The sequence below is a fragment of the Hemitrygon akajei genome, chromosome 11, assembly GCF_048418815.1.
Source record: "Hemitrygon akajei chromosome 11, sHemAka1.3, whole genome shotgun sequence".
NCBI classification, from domain to species: Eukaryota; Metazoa; Chordata; class Chondrichthyes; order Myliobatiformes; family Dasyatidae; genus Hemitrygon; species Hemitrygon akajei.
This window is the reverse complement of record NC_133134.1, coordinates 86,130,331-86,151,657: the sequence shown is the minus strand read 5'-3', so window position 1 is coordinate 86,151,657 and position 21,327 is coordinate 86,130,331. Positions and strand designations below refer to the sequence as shown.

Below are 21,327 nucleotides of genomic sequence, written 5' to 3'. Positions count from 1 at the left end.
CCATATCAATGAGAGAGTGCGCACAGTGGGGGAGAGCAGCCAGTGAGGGTCCATATCAATGAGAGAGTGCGCACAGTGGGGGAGAGCAGCCAGTGAGGGTCCATATCAATGAGAGTGCGCACAGTGGGGGAGAGCAGCCAGTGAGGGTCCATATCAATGAGAGAGTGCGCACAGTGGGCGAGAGTTGTGACGGAGGGAGATGGTGTGAGTGAGTGTTACGATGTCACCAGTCAGGCTGACAAGCATGTTGATGTGAGTTGTGACTGTGGCTGACCAATATGGCTCTCAATTGGCAGATGCGAGTGTCAGTGTGAGTCTGTCAAGCTGTGTGTTGTGTTTTCCAACCCATGTGTGTATCTGGGGTGTATGCTGGGTTATAAGTGTGTCAAGAGTGAGTCTGTTCGGGTGTGTCAGTATGATCCCTAACCCCCTCCCTCCCCAATACCTGGCCAAGCAGCAGATCCCCTCCCAGCCAGACAATGAGCAGAGGGGGTGGGCAGGTGAGTGTGGGAGTCTGCAACCCCTCCCCACATGTACCTGGCTGACCAGCAGGTCGCCCAGCCGGGTGATAACAAAATTCTTGCTGCTGCCGTCCAGGAGGGACTCACGCCGACGTTCCAAGAGCCGGGTCAGGAACTGGATGTGGTATTCTGTCAGCTCGTCCAGCGCTGGGAACATGGTATCGGCTGTGTTGCTGTCCATCTGCAGGTCCTCCAGCATCCCCTTCCGAAAGATGTCCGACATAATCTTCAGCGTTCGTAGGTGGTGAACCTCCGTCTGGATCAGCTCTGCGATGATGATGGCAGAGGTCACGGAAGGCACAGAGATCAGGGTCAGAAGTCATGGGAGGAGGTCAGAGGGGAGGCCAGGGTCATAGGTCACTAAGGAGGACAGAGTCACAGCTCATATGGGACACAACACACTGTAGGATCAGCAGCCACACAGGGTCATGACCAAATGTATCAGAGGCAGTGGTCACGCTGCAAAGACAGGGTCACAGGTCATGGGGGTTAGAGCACCATGGAGAGAACAGAGATGAGGACAGAAGGCACAGTCTGAGGGTGCGGTACGAGAGAGCGTGTATGTGTGTAGGACACTGAGCATGGTGCTTGATTGGGAACGCACAGCAGGAGTGTGAGCGGAGGGAATGTGAAAATGGTACAGAGTGTTTACAGAGCAATGGGCATGAAGCATGCTGAAGTGCACGGTACACAGAGGATGAGGTACACGGTATGTGGCACAGGCAGAGGATGAGGTACACGGTACGTGGTACAGGCAGAGGATGAGGTACACGGTACGTGGCACATGCAGAGGATGAGGTACACGGTACGTGGTACAGGCAGAGGATGAGGTACACGGTACGTGGCACAGGCAGAGGATGAGGTACACGGTATGTGGCACAGGCAGAGGATGAGGTACACGGTACGTGGTACAGGCAGAGGATGAGGTACACGGTACGTGGCACAGGCAGAGGATGAGGTACACGGTACGTGGTACAGGCAGAGGATGAGGTACACGGTACGTGGCACAGGCAGAGGATGAGGTACACGGTACGTGGTACAGGCAGAGGATGAGGTACACGGTACGTGGCACAGGCAGAGGATGAGGTACACGGTACGTGGCACAGGCAGAGGATGAGGGACACGGTACGTGGTACAGGCAGAGGATGCGGGACACGGTACGTGGTACAGGCAGAGGATGCGGGACACGGTACGAGGTACAGGCAGAGGATGAGGTACACGGTACGTGGCACAGGCAGAGGATGCGGTACACGGTATGTGGCACAGGCAGAGGATGAGGGACACGGTACGTGGCACAGGCAGAGGATGCGGGACACGGTACGTGGCACAGGCAGAGGATGAGGGACACGGTACGTGGCACAGGCAGAGGATGAGGTACACGGTACGTGGCACAGGCAGAGGATGAGGTACACGGTACGTGGCACAGGCAGAGGATGCGGGACACGGTACGTGGCACAGGCAGAGGATGCGGGACACGGTACGTGGCACAGGCAGAGGATGCGGTACACGGTACGTGGCACAGGCAGAGGATGCGGGACACGGTATGTGGCACAGGCAGAGGATGAGGTACACGGTACGTGGCACAGGCAGAGGATGCGGGACACGGTACGTGGTACAGGCAGAGGATGCGGGACACGGTACGTGGCACAGGCAGAGGATGCGGGACACGGTATGTGGTACAGGCAAAGGATGAGGTACACGGTACGTGGCACAGGCAGAGGATGCGGGACACGGTACGTGGTACAGGCAGAGGATGAGGTACATGGTACGTGGTACAGGCAGAGGATGAGGTACACGGTACGTGGCACAGGCAGAGGATGCGGGACACGGTACGTGGTACAGGCAGAGGATGAGGTACATGGTATGTGGTACAGGCAGAGGATGCGGGACACGGTACGTGGCACAGGCAGAGGATGAGGTACACGGTACGTTGTACAGGCAGAGGATGCGGGACACGGTACGTGGCACAGGCAGAGGATGAGGTACACGGTACGTGGCACAGGCAGAGGATGCGGGACACGGTACGTGGTACAGGCAGAGGATGCGGGACACGGTACGTGGTACAGGCAGAGGATGAGGTACACGGTACGTTGTACAGGCAGAGGATGCGGGACACGGTACGTGGCACAGGCAGAGGATGCGGGACACGGTACGTGGCACAGGCAGAGGATGAGGTACACGGTACGTGGCACAGGCAGAGGATGAGGTACACGGTACGTGGCACAGGCAGAGGATGAGGTACACGGTACGTTGCACAGGCAGAGGATGCGGGACACGGTACGTGGCACAGGCAGAGGATGCGGGACACGGTACGTGGCACAGGCAGAGGATGAGGTACACGGTACGTGGCACAGGCAGAGGATGAGGTACACGGTACGTGGCACAGGCAGAGGATGAGGTACACGGTACGTGGTACAGGCAGAGGATGCGGGACACGGTACGTGGCACAGGCAGAGGATGAGGTACACGGTACGTGGCACATGCAGAGGATGAGGTACACGGTACGTGGCACAGGCAGAGGATGAGGTACACGGTACGTGGTACAGGCAGAGGATGAGGTACACAGTACGTGGCACATGCAGAGGATGAGGTACACGGTACGTGGCACAGGCAGAGGATGAGGTACATGGTACGTGGCACAGGCAGAGGATGAGGTACACGGTACGTGGCACATGCAGAGGATGAGGTACACGGTACGTGGTACAGGCAGAGGATGAGGTACACGGTACGTGGCACAGGCAGAGGATGAGGTACACGGTACGTGGCACAGGCAGAGGATGAGGTACACGGTACGTGGTACAGGCAGAGGATGCGGGACACGGTACGTGGCACAGGCAGAGGATGCGGGACACGGTACGTGGCACATGCAGAGGATGAGGTACACGGTACGTGGCACAGGCAGAGGATGAGGTACGTGGTACAGGCAGAGGATGAGGTACACGGTACGTGGTACAGGCAGAGGATGAGGTACACGGTACGTGGCACATGCAGAGGATGAGGTACACGGTACGTGGCACAGGCAGAGGATGAGGGACACGGTACGTGGTACACGGTTGTGCAGCATGGGAACCCCAGGGTGCTGACCATAGATGACGTCCTGCCTCTTCATCACGTCCTTGCGGTGCTGCTGTAGGAAGCTGGCGTCCACGGCCAGGCTCCATGAGTCTGCCTCAAAGTCCTTCTCATCCGTCTCCAGGTCACCCATCAGCTGCTGGTAGATAGTCTCTGCGCCTTTTGTTTACACAAAAATACCTTCATTACAAACTGCATTCAAAAATGATATAAAATACGCCAAGAAACACAATGACAACGACTTACACAATTAGTAACACCACTACATTCGATTAAAATGTTTCCATCTCAGTCAGGGATGGTGTTTATTTCCTGCACTACACAACGGTCCCGGGGTTGATGCTCCTGGCGGAGCTGGGGACCACCGACCAGGATTGGATAGGACTCCCTCCTAGGGGAGAAGGGGTAGTGTGAGACCACCCCGTTTTCCACCCACAGCAAGACTCCAACCCTCTCAGCCTCTGGATCAGGGGATCATTTCCGGCTGTGGCCCCCACACCCTCCTCATTTCCCCGGTTCAGCACTGGGTGTCGGGGTCACTATTCACCACCTCCGTGAGAATCGGCCATCAGCGTGTGCCAGCACGTGGCATTGCACTGTGCTTGCGTCACCCGCCTCAGCTTCCCGACATTCCTGCAGTACCCACTCAATCCCCAGTCAGGCAGGCACCCTGCGACAGATGGCATCCAACACGGCTAGAGAGTACTGAGGGACAGAGGGACCTCGGTGTACGAGGATAGGACACACACTGTGAATGGTAGGGAGTACTGAGGGACAGAGGGACCTCAGTGTACAAGGGTGGGACACACACTGTGAATGGTAGGGAGTACTGAGGGACAGAGGGACCTCGGTGTACAAGGGTAGGTCACACACTGTGAACAGTAGGGAGTACTGAGGGACAGAGGGACCTTGGTGTACGAGGGTAGGACACACACTGTGAACGGTAGGGAGTACTGAGGAACAGAGAGACCTCGGTGTACAAGGGTAGGACACACACTGTGAACAGTAGGGAGTACTGAGGGACAGAGGGACCTCGGTGTACGAGGGTAGGACACACACTGTAAATGGTAGGGAGTACTGAGGGACAGAGGGACCTTGGTGTACGAGGGTAGGACACACACTGTGAACGGTAGGGAGTACTGAGGAACAGAGAGACCTCGGTGTACAAGGGTAGGACACACACTGTGAACAGTAGGGAGTACTGAGGGACAGAGGGACCTCGGTGTACGAGGGTAGGACACACACTGTGAATGGTAGGGAGTACTGAGGGACAGAGGAACCTCGGTGTACAAGGGTAGGACACACACTGTGAACAGTAGGGAGTACTGAGGGACAGAGGGACCTCGGTGTACGAGGGTAGGACACACACTGTGAATGGTAGGGAGTACTGAGGGACAGAGGGACCTCAGTGTACGAGGGTAGGACACATTGTGACGGTAGGGAGTACTGAGGGACAGAGGGACCTCGGTGTACGAGGGTAGGACACACACCGTGAACGGTAGGGAGTACTGAGGGACAGAGGGACCTCGGTGTACGAGGGTAGGACACACACCGTGAACGGTAGGGAGTACTGAGGGACAGAGGGACCTCGGTGTACGAGGGTAGGACACACACTGTGAACGGTAGGGAGTACTGAGGGACAGAGGGACCTCGGTGTACGAGGGTAGGACACACACTGTGAACGTTAGGGAGTACTGAGGGACAGAGGGACCTCAGTGTACGAGGGTAGGACACACACTGTGAACGGTAGGGAGTACTGAGGGACAGAGGGACCTCAGTGTACGAGGGTAGGACACACACTGTGAACGGTAGGGAGTACTGAGGGACAGAGGGACCTCGGTGTACGATGGTAGGACACACACCGTGAACGGTAGGGAGTACCAAGGAACAGAGGGACCTCGGTGTACAAGGGTAGGACACACACTGTGAACGGTAGGGAGTACTGAGGGACAGAGGGACCTCGGTGTACAAGGGTAGGACACACACTGTGAACAGTAGGGAGTACTGAGGGACAGAGGGACCTCGGTGTACGAGGGTAGGACACACACTGTGAATGGTAGGGAGTACTGAGGGACAGAGGGACCTCAGTGTACGAGGGTAGGACACACACTGTGAACAGTAGGGAGTACCAAGGAACAGAGGGACCTCGGTGTACAAGGGTAGGACACACACCGTGAACGGTAGGGAGTACTGAGGGACAGAGGGACCTCGGTGTACGAGGGTAGGACACACACTGTGAACGGCAGGGAGTACCAAGGAACAGAGGGACCTCGGTGTACAAGGGTAGGACACACACTGTGAACGGTAGGGAGTACTGAGGGTCAGAGTTGCCTCGGTGTACAAGTCGAAGGATCCCTGAAGGTGGCAGCACAGATCAGGGGGTGAAGAAGGTGTTCGGGAAACTTGTCTGCATTAGTCGAGGCACAGAGCTATCGGTCAGGACGCAGCTGGAGCTCCGGGTGCAGTTCTGGTCACAGACCCTCGGATGGAGGTGACTGCACTGGAGAGGGTGCAGAGGAGATTGGCCAGGATGTTGCCTGGGATGAAGACTTTCAGTCAATGTGGAGAGAGGGGAGGCAGGGAGGGTGAGATCTGTGAGCAGAGTTAGAGGCGTGAGGGAGAGGAGGCAGACTGAAGAAGGGAGAGCAGGGTGAAGTGGATGGGAGTTGGGCAGGGTAATCTTGGAGTCAACAAAGAGGGGAGGCAGAGAGAGGGGTGGGCACTGGGGATTGGGAACGTCTTGAGTGTGGACAGGGATGGGGCAGGCACGGCAGTGGGGCTGTGCGCCCGTTGTTGGGTACAGCCCCAGTTAGGGAACATACTCCCGCGACTGGAATGGGTGAGGGGGGTTTGGCTCACCCTCATCAATCAGTGACTCAATCGACAATGCTCGATTCCTTGAGTTCAGAGAATCTGTAGACTGTGACAGAATCTTCCGGATACCCAGTGGCATCTCATCGTTCAGGTTCCTGGAATCGGAATGGTGGAAATAGATTTTGAAAATCAGCTGAAAATACAGGAACTTCGGGAATCACTGAGCACCCAAACTGACCTCACCCCCTACAACAGCCGCATGACCTGTCAAGTATTTTCAGTTTTTATTTCAGTCAGCTCTGAGAACCTGGCTTCATCTGATGTAAAATATGCATCATAAGGAGGAAGCAGAAAGGACAGCCTTCTTGAGCTGAAATAAGACACACTCCCTGGCCTGGGAATCTGTGATGGGATGGTGTAGAGGGAGTTTCACTCTGTGTCTGACCCCGGGAGTGTGTGATGGGGCGGTGTAGTGGGAGCTTCACTCTGTGTCTGACCCCGGGAGTGTATGATTGGACAGTGTAGAGGGAGATTCACTCTGTGTCTGACCCCGGGAGTGTGTGATGGGACCATGTGGAGGGAGCTTCACTCTGTGTCTGATCCTGGGAGTGTGTGATAGGACGGTGTGGAGGGAGCTTCACTCTGTGTCTGACCCCGGGAGTGTGTGATTGGACAGTGTGGAGGGAGCTTCACTCTGTGTCTGACCCCGGGAGTGTGTGATGGGACGGTGTAGAGGAGTTTCACTCTGTGTCTGACCCCGGGAGTGTGTGATGGGACGGTGTGGAGGGAGTTTCACTCTGTGTCTGACCCCGGGAGTGTGTGATGGGACGGTGTAGAGGGAGTTTCACTCTGTGTCTGACCCCGGGAGTGTGTGATTGGACAGTGTGGAGGGAGTTTCACTCTGTGTCTGACCCTGGGAGTGTGTGACGGGACGGTGTAGAGGAGTTTCACTCTGTGTCTGACCCCGGGAGTGTGTGATGGGACGGTGTAGAGGGAGTTTCACTCTGTGTCTGACCCCGGGAGTGTGTGATTGGACAGTGTGGAGGGAGTTTCACTCTGTGTCTGACCCCTTTTTTAAATTATTACAAAATCCTTTATTACAAATATCGGTGCTATAAAATATATACAAAACAGTGGCAAACACAATTACTTCACTACAAATAGACAATAGACATTACACCAAAATGTTGCCATCTCTATCCACGATGGCATTTACGCCCCGGGAGTGTGTGATGGGACGGTGTAGAGGGAGTTTCACTCTGTGTCTGACCCTGGGAGTGTGTGATGGGACGGTGTAGAGGGAGTTTCACTCTGTGTCTGACCCCGGGAGTGTGTGATGGGACGGTGTGGAGGGAGTTTCACTCTGTGTCTGACCCCGGGAGTGTGTGATTGGACAGTGCAGAGGGAGTTTCACTCTGTGTCTGACCCCGGGAGTGTGTGATTGGACAGTGTGGAGGGAGCTTCACTCTGTGACTGACCCCTTTTTTTTATTACAAAATCCTTTATTACAAATATCGGTGCTATAAAATATATACAAAACAGTGGCAAACACAATTACTAAACTAGAAATAGACAATAGGCATTACACCAAAATGTTGCCATCTCTATCCACGATGGCATTTACACCCCACGGAGCCCAACGGTCTCGAAACTCCTCTAAGGTCGCCGTGGACTGTGCGTGTTCTTTTTCAATATTTACCCGGGCACGAACATACCCTCTAAACATTGCCAGGCAGTCTGCTGAGGGAGATCCTCCCGCCACCCGTTTCCAAGACCCTCGGATGGCTGATTTCGCCACCCCCAGGAGCAAGTTGACTAGGACATCCTCATCCCTCCATGCTCCCCTCCTTACTGGATGACCATATATAAACAGGGTGGGACTAAAATGCAGCCAGAAGGCGAGAAGCAGCTGACGCAAATACACAAAAAGAGGCTGCAGCCTCGCACACTCCATGTACATGTGGTACACGGTCTCCTCCAGCCCGCAGAAGTGGCATGCGAGTGGGAGATCCATGTACAAACTAAAAAACTTATTGCAGGGCACCGCTCTATGCAGCACCCTCCAGCCGAGATCCCCCAGGTGCATGGGAAGAACCCCCTCGTAAAGGGACTTCCAGTGGGGACCCGCCTCACCTCCGGGTGGAAAGACCGACCGCCATGGCGTGTCGGGACGGTGGACAAGGGCAAGGAAGTGGAGGGTGTGGAGCAGCGGCCCATACAAATACCTCCTACTTGCATCCCTGAATGGGACTATGGGTATCGATGAGAGACGGCTCAAGTTGTGTGGACACGGCTCCGGGAGAAGATTGCGGGGTCTGGGCCCGACAAGCAGCTCGGCCTGAGTCGGTCCACACAACTGAGCCACACCGACATCCACTGAGGTAGGGCAAGGGTCAGACAGGACCCCGCCCTCCGCCTGAGGAGGGGATTCCCGGCTGAGGCGACCATGTTCCAGACTCTCAGTAGGTCCTGATAGAAGCCGGGCAGACTCCGCAAAGCAGTACGGCTGACGCCCGCCAGTGGTAGCCGCATGTCTTCGTGAAGACAGCAGCCCCTCTGGAGGAAGAAAGTCGCCAATACGTGCCACCTGGGAGGGTGCTCGGCATCCAGGAATCTCTGCAGAGTCCTGAGGCGGAGAGCTGCCAGTCGCGTTCGAACGCACACCAGCGACTGTCCGCCCTCTCCCACTGGGAGACTCAAGACCGCTGCAGAGACCCAGTGTTTCCTGTTGCCCCAGAAGAAGTCCACTAACTTCCTCTGCATTCTTGCAACAAACGGGGCAGGAGGGGCCAAGGTGACCATCTGATACCACAACATGGAGGCCACCAGCTGGTTTATGACCACCAGCCTGCCTCGATAGGAAAGCACCCTGAGAAGGCCTGACCAGCGCCCCAGCCGGGCCATGACTTTCGTCTCCAGGTCCTGTCAGTTCGCCAGCCAGGTCTCCCCAGAAGGACTCAGGTAGACTCCTAGATAGAGGAGACGTCTAGTGCTCCACTCAAAAGCTCTCATCTCCTCCGGCAGGGAGTCCACCTGCCACTGACCCACTAAGAGTCCGGAACATTTCGCCCAGTTGATCCTAGCGGAGGATGCTGCCGAGAAAACTTCTTGGCACTCGCGCATCCTCCGCAGGTCATTGGGATCTGTCATCATGAGGAGTACATCATCGGCGTAGGCCGACAGGACGACCTCCATGTCCGGTTCACGCAGAACCAGACCTGTCAGCCTTCGCCGAAGAAGGGTCAGGAACGGCTCGACACAGATCGCGTACAATTGACTGGACATGGGGCACCCCCGACGTACTCCTCTCCTGAAGGGAATGGGCGCTGCCAGTGACCCATTGACCTTAACAAGGCACTCTGCCGCAGAGTATAGGAGCCGAACTCGGGCCACAAAATGTGGTCCGAGCACAAAGGTCTGCAGAGTGCCCACCAGGAAACTGTGGTCTACCCGGTCAAACGCCTTCTCCTGGTCAAGGGAAAGAAACGCTGCCCGGGACCCAGTCTCCTGCTGCAGGTGGATCAGATCCTGTACTAGGTGGACATTGTCCTGGATGGAGCGGCCCGGGACCGTGTAAGATTGGTCAGGATGAATCACCTGTCTCAGTACTGAACCAAGACGGTTGGCCATTGCCCGGGCGAAGATCTTGTAGTCCGCACACGAGAGGGAGACCGGGCGCCAGTTCTTCAGCAGGCGAAGGTCTCCCTTCTTGGGCAGTAGGACCACAACAGCTCTTCGCCTTGAGAGGGGCATTTCCCCGGTGGCAAGGCTCTCCCCTAGAACAAGGCTGTAATCAACCCCCAGGACATCCCAAAAAGCCTGATAAAACTCTACTCTCAGACCATCTAAGCCAGGGGATTTACCCCTCCAGAGTTGCCGAAGGGCAGTAGACAGCTCCTCCCGAGTCAGGGGAGCGTCCAGACGCGCTGCGTCTTCTGGGCTGACCTTTGGTAAATCTTCCCAGACCTCACTGCACGCCCCCGCATTTGACGGATCTGGTGAGAATAAGGACCGATAGAAAGTGCGGACTTCTTTGATAATTTCGTCAGGATCCGTGATGGAGGAGCCATCAGCAGCCAGTAGCTCCACCAGCTGCTTTTGAACTCCTCGCCACTTCTCCAACGAGTAGAAGAAGGGTGAGCCGCGGTCCAAATCTTGCAGCATTTGGATCCGCGACCTCACATATGCACCTCGGGACTGCTGAAGCTGCAGATTCCTTAGTGCGTCCTTCTTCTCCTGGTATTCCTGCCACATTTGGTGGTCTCCACCGGTCGGACCAAGACAGGACTCTAGGTCAAGCAACGCTCTCTCAAGCCGCTCAATCTCAGAGCCCCGCCTCTTTGTCGACCCCCTAGTGTACTCCCTACATAAAAACCGGATGTGGGCCTTGCCCACATCCCACCACAGCCATAGAGAGCTGAACTCTCTCCGTCTCTCTCTCCAGGTGGCCTAGAACGCTCGGAATGAATCCCGGAATCGGCTGTCCTCCAGCAGCCGGTTGTTAAAGTGCCAATACCCGGATCCCACCCGAGGGTGCAGAGGAATAAATTCCATCCACACAAGGTGATGATCCGAGCACGACACCGGCCGCATGGAGGACGCCGACACGCGGGAGACATAAGCCCGAGAGATATACAGGCGGTCTATCCGGGAACCCCCCCTCTAGATCTTCTGGAGAAGGCGCTAGAGTCAGGGTGAAGATTCCGCCAGCTGTCCACCAAGTCAAAGGAGCCGACTAGCTCCTTTAACTTTTTCGCCGATGCTGGGTCGCGTTGGAGGCCCGAGCGGTCCTCCACCTCGAGGGTACAGTTGAAGTCTCCCCCGAGGATGACGCAGTCCCCAGGATCGATGGAACTCAGCAAGGTGGACAGCTGACAGAATAGGCGCGTCTGCAGCACCCCGCGCCTTGGAGCATACACGTTGACAAAATGTGGAGCAGACGGCCGGAAACAACATCTTGGACTCCTACGATTTCTGGCAGGAAGGTTGGGGCCAACAGGATCACCACCCCGCTAGAGTTGGAGCTAAGGAGAATCATGTAGACCCCGCCCTGCCACTCCAGGAGCCAAGCGGACTCGTCGCCTGGGGTGGTATGGGTTTCCTGCAGGAAACTCACCGCGTATCTCCCATCCCTGAGGACTGAGAGATTGTTATATCTGCGGAGAAAGCCCCTGCTACCGTTTACATTTAAACTAGCTATGGTAAGTTTCATGTCGGGAGCACACTAGGCCTCAGCACCAGTACCCTTCCCACTGAGAGCGGAGGCACCCTCAGCCACACTATCCCGAAGAAAACCAAGAACATTCTTTGCTTTCCGGGCCCAACTGCTACCATCGCTACCCTGTGACCCACCATCTCCAGAAGGAGAAAGGCTGCTTTCCACCCTGATGTCCCTCACCAGGTCATCCAGGAAGGATTTCAGCTGCCGTCTGTCATTCCCTGACACAGCATTCTTCTTCCCCTTCCCCTTCCATCTGAGGATGACTCGCAGGGACTTCACCAGCCTCGGCACGCTAGGCCAGCGAAGCGAGGCTAGTTTAGGCCGATGCTTTGCACCTACAGAGGAGTGAATAAACTCTGATCTCCTCCACAGGTATCAATGGGGATTTTTCAGGAGGGGTGAGGATGTCCATTGTCTCACTATCAATAGAATCTCCCTCCAACCCCTCACAGCAGACAGATCCCCCATCTTCCTCCTCATGTGGTGTATAAGGTAGCTGCACTTGAAACCCACACTGCACAGCGGGTACCTCCCTCATACCTTCCTGCTCCACCGTCGCATCAGTCTTATCTGCAGTTGCGACGATGGAGGGAAAATCCCCAGGGACTCCCTGCAGGCTATTAGCTGATGGGGTCGGCATGAAGGTTATATCACCCTCCCCAGGAGACAGGCATGAAGGGGACCCCAGCAGCTCTGGTCCAAGGGATTCACCGGCAGCCTGATGCTGACAGTGAGAGAGCTTGGTCTCCTCTCCGCTTGTCTTATTTAATACATTTGCCTCCAGGGAGGCACATACTGCTAAGTCCTGGGTGGAGGGCTCCAGGTCTGTTTTAGTTGTGCAAACAGGCCCAGCACTAGCTTTCTGCACAACCACACCACCCACCACAGGACTGGTGGCTACATCTGGGGATTCAGGGTTAGACACAACTTCCACCCGGATTCCCACCCCTTTCTGGGACTCCCCCTCATCTACATTCTCTGCCCTCTTGGGGGAACATTCCCTTCTCCTCTTCAAGCCGGAGGAGCACACAGGTGCGGGATTCACCGATGGAGCGTTACTCTCCGCATCCATCACCCCGTCCGACTGTGCACTTCCCCGAGGCTCCCGCTCCACTTCAGGGCAAATGGGCGTGAGCTCTGCGGTCTCGGGGGCCGACTTCTTCATGTGTTTGGATTTCTTCCTCACTTTCCTTCCCCACACAGTCTCCACCCCGTCCCTCACCTGAACCTCCCTGCACGTAGCCTCAGGAACACTCGCCTGAACCACAGGGGTAGGAGCAGAGACTGGAACAGACATAGGAATAGGGACAGGGTTAGAGACAGGGTCAGGGGCAGGAGCAGGGGGCCGGCACAGGTGTAGGAGCAGGAATGGGATCAGGGGCAGAGGTAGCTGGGGCACTAGTTCCCGAAGTGGACTCCCTGGGTTTTCGGGTGTTCGGACAATCCCTCCGAAAGTGCCCCACCTCCCCACACGCTTGGCACCGTGGGCGCTCAGAGCTCCAATACACCTGATAATCTACCCCCTCGTGCCAGACAGTAAACCGGCCCTCAACTTCGTCCTCCTTTTCCAGCTTCATGAATACCTGTCGCCGGAAAGAGATTACGGTATGGAGGGTGTGTCTCCTGAATTTGTGCCTGATGGCGGTTATTTCTGACCGTACTTGCCCCAAGCGTGCTAGTGCGGGAAGCAGGTCCTCATTGGGGATGAAAGGCTTTACGTGACCGAGGACGATGCGTTGTGTGGGAGCTGTCACTAGCTCCATCTGTAAAAAGATGTTCTCCACCATGATCCCTCTACTGAGGGCCCGATGCACCAACTCATCATTCCTCAGATAAAACAGTGCCTTCCCGAACTCTTTCTCAGTGGCCAAAACACCATCTCTCCCCAACAAGTCCTCCATAGCCTCCGTGCACTTTTCCAGGGTAGTTCCAGTTCGCAAAATACATTGCACCCCGCGTTCAACTTTCACCGACTGAAACAGGGCGTTGTCCGAGGCTGGAGAGGCAGCCGCCTTGGCATAACTCCCCGAAGGCCTGCGACTCCCTGTAGACTGGTCCGGCATGTTACTTCTGTGTCCGAATCGAGGATGATACGGTGGTGGTGCTGCTTATAAAGTCCTGGAGCGAGTTGAGTAACTGCCTGGAAAAGTTTGTACTCGACAGTACCTTGCTGACTCAGTGCCAGAAATTCCAACGCCAGGAAAGACTCCGTTATTCCTGCAGAACTTCCAGGCCGTGAGAGGTCGAGACGTCTCAAACGATGTTTCGGCTCCTACACCGAACGAGAATCCCGACGATAGAGATGGAAGGAGGTTGTCCCGATGTCAGTGGGGGAACAACGGCGTTTGTCTCCGGTTTTTGGAGCGACCCAGCTTCCTGACGAATTGCCAGCGGCCACAGCTGGGTGCTACGCAGTTCGCAGCCGTCAACGGACCCCATCCAAACTGGCAGAAAAACTCCAAATGAAGCTTCCACACTAAACCAGCCGCTCACTTAGATGTTCAAGAGACGTTTCAAACCAATTTCCAAGTAAATCACGACCTTCATAAAGCAGTTTTTCCTCGATTTCTCCCAGCTCAATCAGAACAGCTCCACTCTGTGTCTGACCCTGGGAGTGTGTGATGGGACAGTGTAGAGGGAGCTTCACTCTGTCTGACCCTGGGAGTGTGTGATGGGACAGTGTAGAGGGAGCTTCACTCTGTGTCTGACCCTGGGAGTGTGTGATGGGACAGTGTAGAGGGAGCTTCACTCTGTGTCTGACCCTGGGAGTGTGTGATGGGACAGTGTAGAGGGAGCTTCACTCTGTCTGACCCTGGGAGTGTGTGATGGGACAGTGTAGAGGGAGTTTCACTCTGTGTCTGACCCTGGGAGTGTGTGATGGGACAGTGTAGAGGGAGCTTCACTCTGTGTCTGACCCTGGGAGTGTGTGATGGGACAGTGTAGAGGGAGTTTCACTCTGTGTCTGACCCTGGGAGTGTGTGATGGGACGGTGTAGAGGGAGCTTCACTCTGTGTCTGACCCTGGGAGTGTGTGATGGGACGGTGTAGAGGGAGCTTCACTCTGTGTCTGACCCCGGGAGTGTGTGATGGGACGGTGTAGAGGGAGTTTCACTCTGTGTCTGACCCTGGGGGTGTGTTATGGGATGGTGTAGAGGGAGCTTCACTCTGTGTCTGACCCCGGGAGTGTGTGATGGGACAGTGTAGAGGGAGCTTCACTCTATGTCTGACCCCGGGAGTGTGTGATGGGACGGTGTGGAGGGAGTTTCACTCTGTGTCTGACCCCGGGAGTGTGTGATGGGACGGTGTAGAGGGAGTTTCACTCTGTGTCTGACCCTGGGGGTGTGTTATGGGATGGTGTAGAGGGAACTTCACTCTGTGTCTGACCCCGGGAGTGTGCGATGGGACGGTGTGATGGTACAGGGAGTGGGTCACACTCACTGTCCCTCCCACAGCCACAACCCACACCAGAAGCACAGCCAGAATTAGCCCATCCGTAATGGAGTACCGAGGTGTGGTCTTGACCTATCGAGGTATTCCACGCACCTCCCCTCCACTCCGCATCCCTCGGGACACCAGTCCATCAGGCAACTTACCCAATGTTGTTGGTGGAGACGCTCTTGGAGAGAGACTGGAAGGCAGTCCGCGTGCGGCGGGATCCCAGCTGGGGGAAGAGCGCTGACTGACGCAGGCTGTCGGATGGGTAGACAGCAGAGCTGGGACGCTCACGCCCCAGAGGAACTGTGGGGGGGGGGGGGGGGAAGAAAAAATTGAAGAGAAAGGGAGGGGGAAGGATAACAGGGAGAGGGGAGGGTAACGGGCAGATTACAGGGAATGTGAATGGGAGATGGGGAGGGGAAAGGGGGAGGGTGATTGGAGATGGGTAAGAGGAGGTGGGAGAGGTGAGGGGAGGTGGGGAGGGGCGAGGGGAGGTGGGGAGGGGTGAGGGGAGGTGGGGAGGGGCAAGAGGAGGTGGGAGGGTAACGGGCAGATTACAGGGAATGTGAATGGCAGACGGGGAGGGGAAAGGGGGAGGGTGATTGGAGAGGGGTCAGAGGAGGTGGGGAGGGGTGGAGGGTGACGGAGTGGAGAGGGTAACGGGCAGATTACAGGGAATGTGAATGGGATTCGGGAAGAGGAAAATGGGGAGGGTGATTGGGGATGGGTGGGGGGAGGTGGGGAGGGGACAGGGAGAGGAGGAATATGACATGGGAGGGAAAGTAACAGGGAACAGGAGGGTGTCGGGGAGGGGGATGGGGCAGGAGGGGTGAAAGCCATTGGGAGGGACCAGGTTGATGAGGGATGGAGAGGACAATAGAGCGGGATGGAAATAGTGAGGGAGGGAGGAGGTAAAGAGACAAAAAGGGAGAGAGACAGACAAAATGTGAGACAGAGTCAGCAGAAAGGGTGAGAGATGGAGAAAGAGAAAAGTAGAAAAAGGGGAGGAAATGGACAGTGGAAGAAAAAAACAGGGAAGGAGAAAATAGGAATAGAGGACGAGAGGGAGAGAGGGAGAGGGAGAGAGGGAGAGAGGGAGAGAGAGAGAGAGAGAGAGAGAGAGATATATATATATATGCAGGGTGGGAGAGATATGCGGTGGAGGGGGAGATGTGGGGTGGGAGGGAGAGATATGGGGTAGGGTGGGAGGGGGAGATGCGGGGTGGGAGGGGGAGATATGGGGTGGGAGGTGGAGAGGGAGCAAAGGGATATTGTTAGACTGAAACATTACTGTCACAAGCCTTGTGCCCACCCGTGCACTAGTGAAGATCAGGGTTATTCTGACTCTGTCAATGGGACAGGAAGGGGTGGGGTGGGGTGGGGACTGATTCATGGACCCTGTCGGCATCTGATCTCCCGTACTGCACCCCCTTCCTCCTTGCCCCTCGCCCGTCCAAGGACATTGATGTCAAAGGGTCTCATCAATGAAACCACCCATTCCACACCTCCTCCCCGGTCCAATCCAAACATCGGCTTGACTTAGCCGGTCAGCCTAGGAAAGATTCTCACAGTGAGGCCAATCAGCCCATCCATTACAGCATCCCAAATGGTTCACTCTTGCACACTCCCCCTTGTGAAATATTTACCCAGCTCCTGAGAATACAACCTGTTCCCAGCCACACTCCAGCTCCTGTCCCCTCACTTTTGATTCCTCCCCCAGTCCCTCTCATCTTGCCTTCTTTGGTTTTGGCCCCACCACCACGAGGAATGGTTTTTGCCTCTTGTCTATTTCCTTCATTATTATAAATGCCCCACCCCCACCATCTCGGGGCAGACTCCAGCCCTTCCAGTCTCTCCACAGAAGTCCCTCTTTCCACCAAATCGTCCGCATCCTCTCCGAAAGCCTTCCTATGGCTCCGGCAGTGTGCGACTGTCAGAATAGAGCACAATGCTCCCATTGTAGCTGACCCATTGTTTTACAAGCGTCCATTGTGATTCAACTCTGCCTCTGTTTGTGAAGCCCTGGATGTTTTTCAACCTCTCGACCTTTTCTGACCCTTCCAACAAACTCTGCCCATGGAACCACATCTCTCCCTGACCCTGCGAGCCTTTCAGACAGGAGAGGATGTAATCTGGGTTAGAGGGTGTGTGCTGTAAGGAGAGGTTGGACAAACTTGCTCCAGACTGGGATGGCGGAGGTAGGGGGAGACCTGATGGAGGTTTATAAAATTATTAGCTGCATAGATAGACTGGACATTGCCCTAGGGTCAAAATATCTAATACTGAAGGGCATGCATTTAAGGTGCGAGGGGGCAAGTTCAAAGGAGATGTACGAGATAAGGTTTTTTTTTACAGAGAGTGGCGGATCCGTGGAACATGCTTCCTGAGGCTGATACTACAGAGGTGTTTCCGAGATACTTAGACAGGCAGGGACACGGCCATTCTGCAGGCAGGTTGGATTCGTTTAGTTAGGTGTTCCACACAACATGGTGGGCCGAAGAGCCTGTTTTAACCAAAATCATAGGTTTACACCACGTGGCCCGAGTCTGCACCTTCTCCACATCTCCTCCCCACAGGCCTCTACTTTCCACCCACGCCCTGGAATGTGCGGCTAGGGATGGTGGTGGAGGCTGATATGATAGAGGTGTTTGAGACATCTGCATGGATGTGCAGAGAATGGAGGGAAATGGACATTGTGTAGGCCGAAAGGTTTTGTTTCACTGGGCATTTGATTGCTAGTTTAATGAGCATGGTACAACATGGTGGGTTAGAGGGCCTGTTCCTGTGACCTATGTTTTGCTGTTTGTTATTCTTTTAACCACAGCGCAACACTGCACACCTCTCAGCTTTAAACTTCACCCACTGCTCCTCTCACTCTCCCATCTCAAGGCTCACTCCGAGTTTGGAACTCCACAGCGCAGCCTCCTCTGAGAAACCGCTTTATCTGTCACTCTTCAGGGAGTAGACAGCCCAGTGAAGGAGATGTCCGGCAAGCTGGCCTTGGCCAATCAGGGCACCGAGTAGAGGTTGGGGCGCTATGTTGCAGTTGGTGAGGCCGCATTAGAAGTATTGTATTTGGTTTTGGTCATCTAGCTATGGAAAGACATCAGTAAGCTGGAAAGAGTGCAGGAGATTTAAGAGGAGATTGTCAGAATTTGAGGGACCCAGTTATGGCTGGTATTTTTTTTAAACATTTGAGCCTAAGAGGACAAGGGGTGACCCAGGGTGAAAGCTCACAGTCTTTCCCCCAGAGTTGGGGAATCAAGAACTAGAGGGCAGAGGTTGAAGGTGAGAGGGAAGAGGTTTAACAGGAACCTGAGGGACAACTTCATCACCCAGAGGGTGGACAGTATACGGATGTATCGAGAGGTTAAACGTATTGAATGGCAGACCAGGGTTGAGAAGCATGGTGATCTATTCCCTCCCCGCCATCCCCATTCTCCTTTGTGCTCACTCCCCACAAGGCAACCCACCCATTCCAGCCTCAGTTCTGTTTTGGACACACTCCTTAATGAATCCACACCCACTGCACATACCTCGCTATTGTCCCACCACTTCGTACAAAGACACTATATCCCTTCAATAAATCTATCCTGGTTTTCTTTAGCAACTGCTAACTCCATCACTGATCACCACACACAAAATGCTGCAGGAACTCAGCAATTCAGACAGCATCTACAGAGGAATGTTTCAGGAATGGGGGGGGGGGGGGGGGGAGGGCAGAAGGCAGAATGAAAAGGTGAGGTCAGACTTCTGCGTCCTTCTGCTCCTTTTCTTTCCAGGCCTGAAGGGCGTCATCTCAAAACGCTGTTTACCGCCATAGATGCTGCCAGACTTGCGGAGTTCCTCCAGCACTTTGTGTGTGATGCTCTGGATTTCCAGCATCTGCAGGAGTTCTTTATCTCAGTTCTATCTTGGATCCTGGTTCCTAGCAGCGAGGTAAACACTGTACCCACACACTTTGGAGAACATTTTTCACAGTCACTGAAGTCTGAGACTATGATCACAGCTTCCATTTAAGCAGGAGAAACATCCCATCTGGACCAGGGGTTATCACACAGCACGGTGAACAAGGTAGAAGAGAATCAAGAAATGTGGCATGGCATAGACAGGATGGGCCTAAGGGCAGGCTACTCTCCTCCCTCTCCCTCATCACCTTCCCTGATCAGCCTGGGGACCCATGCAGGCCGGGCGCCACTCAGCTCAACAACCAGGCCTTGGGCAGATCGTAATCTCTCAATGAGGGCAAGGTTGCCCCAACCAGGCCGAGGGCAGGTGGAAATCCCTCACCCGGGAGGAGGGACAGGGCGAGACGCAGTGTGCAGACATTGGTGATGTACCGGAAGTCAGAGGCCTACCCCCCTCCAAACTGCCCTTCCACCCTGCCAGCCACCCTCGCCCAGGCATGCATACCCCAGCTCACTCACCTTTCTGTCGCAGGGAGACATTATGCAACGCCGAGTTGTTCTTGGCCTGGGCTGCCTTCAGCTGCTGAAATCGACACAGGAAGGCCCTGTTAGTGAGGGAGGGGCTGGGTGAAGTACGAAGTCCAGGCGGAGGGACGGAGGCCTCTGAGGGGGCAGTCCAGGGCATCCTGGGAGGAATAGAGGGGAGGGACAGGGAGGGGATAGACAAGGAGGGGTGGATGAATGGGGAGAGGGGAGAGAGAGATGAGGAGGGGAAGGACAGGGAGAAGTAGACAGGAGACAGGGAGCGTGGAGGAGAGGTATAGGGAGCAGAGACAGAAGGAAGGGGAAGATGGGGAGGTTGGAGGGAAGATAGGGAGGAGAGAGACATGCAACAGGGGAAGGTGGAGGGGAGGGATGGGTAAAGGAAAGGGGGAGAGTGAGGAGAGGTGGAGTGGGTTCCAGGGTCAGAGGGTCCTACCTTCTGTTTCACTTTGGTGCAAGAGGACAGGACGTCCTTACAGCTCTTGTGGATGGTCACGTTACACGCTGTGGGGGAAAGACAGAGCGAGGAACCTCAGTGAACACCACACCATCCCATCAAGGGCCTGAGGACACTCAACCCCCTCACTCCCCCTCCGCCTACACATCACGCCACAGTCTGCCCACATCCTGTGTGGATACAGGACAGAATCATCTGCAAGCCTGTCCAGGGACAGGAACAGATTTCCAGCATCTCAACGCAGCAACACACAAAATGACGGAGGAACTCAGCAGGTCAGCCAGCATCTGTGGAGATGAAATTAACAGTCAAAGTTTCGGAGAAACTTTTTTTGCCAGATGCACATCGAAATATCAAAACATACAGTGAAGGGTGTCGCTTGCATCACCCAGCACATTCTGGAGACATTCCTGCATGGGTCGCTTCGCACGCTGACAGCTTACTGACTCGAACCCGCCTGGGTTTGGAACGTGGGAGGAAACCGGAGCAGCTGATGAACACGGGGAGATTGTAGAAACTTCTCAAAGACAGCAGCGGGAATCGAACACCGAAGGCCGTTAGACTAACCGCCATGCCACCGGATCCTGTTGCAAACCCACACCACCCGGTGTGACATAAAGCCTGCAACAGGCGCCTCCAGCCTAACGAGTCCACACCGCCCAGCGACCCGCCGACGTAACCTGCCTAATCACAGGACAGCTTACAATGGCCAGAACTAATCCGTACATCTGTGGACTGTGGGAGGAAATGCACACGGTCGCAGAAGGGACATACAAACTCCTGACAGAGGACACCACAATTGAACTCTGACACTCCGTTGCAATAGCCGCGGCTGCCCTTACTGAGTGCCACCATGCCAGGCAGGAGTGCATGTGATTCATCTGCGTTCAGGCTTGTGGGTACGTGTGCCCGAGCCAGCCCCTCGTCATCTGACAGACCAGGGGAGGAATGCCGAGGGCCCTGGCAAACCACTGGCATTCCAAGACTCCAGGGTTGGAACTGAGTGATGCCAAAATAAAGGCCTGAGCTCGGAGGGAATGGGGGGGGGGGGGGGGATGGGGGTGAGGTAGGAGAGGGCAGAGGGCAGCATCCATGCTCCCTCCTGGGGAAGTGCCCAGATTCCTGCTTCCAGGGGTGGGGGCAGCTGGGACGGTGGGGAACTTCTGCAGGTTTTAGTGAACCCAAGTCTGAACAAGGTAGTGCAGTATCGAGGGAGCATCATGAGCAGCGTGCTAAGAAGGGGTAGGCGGGAGGGAGTGCCATGTCATGGGGCGAGGAGTGATGTGAATAGGGAGGAACGGTGAGGAGGGAGTGCCACGGGATAGTCACTGCACGAGCACCCTGCCACATGAGGGAC

The 21,327-nt window shown here is 55.4% G+C and overlaps 1 protein-coding gene across 4 annotated transcripts in view; it reads right to left on the bottom strand.

Annotated features, from left to right (window-relative positions):
• Positions 1-21,327, bottom strand: part of LOC140735804 (rho guanine nucleotide exchange factor 2-like) — a 182,525-nt gene that overhangs the window by 58,093 nt on the left and 103,105 nt on the right. For 2 of the 4 annotated variants that reach the window (XM_073061288.1, XM_073061286.1), the window contains 6 exons: positions 19,950-20,017; positions 19,490-19,553; positions 15,221-15,365; positions 6,453-6,562; positions 3,606-3,752; positions 538-788 (listed from right to left, as the gene is read on the bottom strand). In XM_073061288.1, the coding sequence (XP_072917389.1) occupies positions 538-788; positions 3,606-3,752; positions 6,453-6,562; positions 15,221-15,365; positions 19,490-19,553; positions 19,950-20,017 (785 nt within the window). The remainder of the gene's footprint in view (positions 1-537; positions 789-3,605; positions 3,753-6,452; positions 6,563-15,220; positions 15,366-19,489; positions 19,554-19,949; positions 20,018-21,327) is intronic. The other 2 variants (XM_073061287.1, XM_073061289.1) reach the window with 2 other exon arrangements.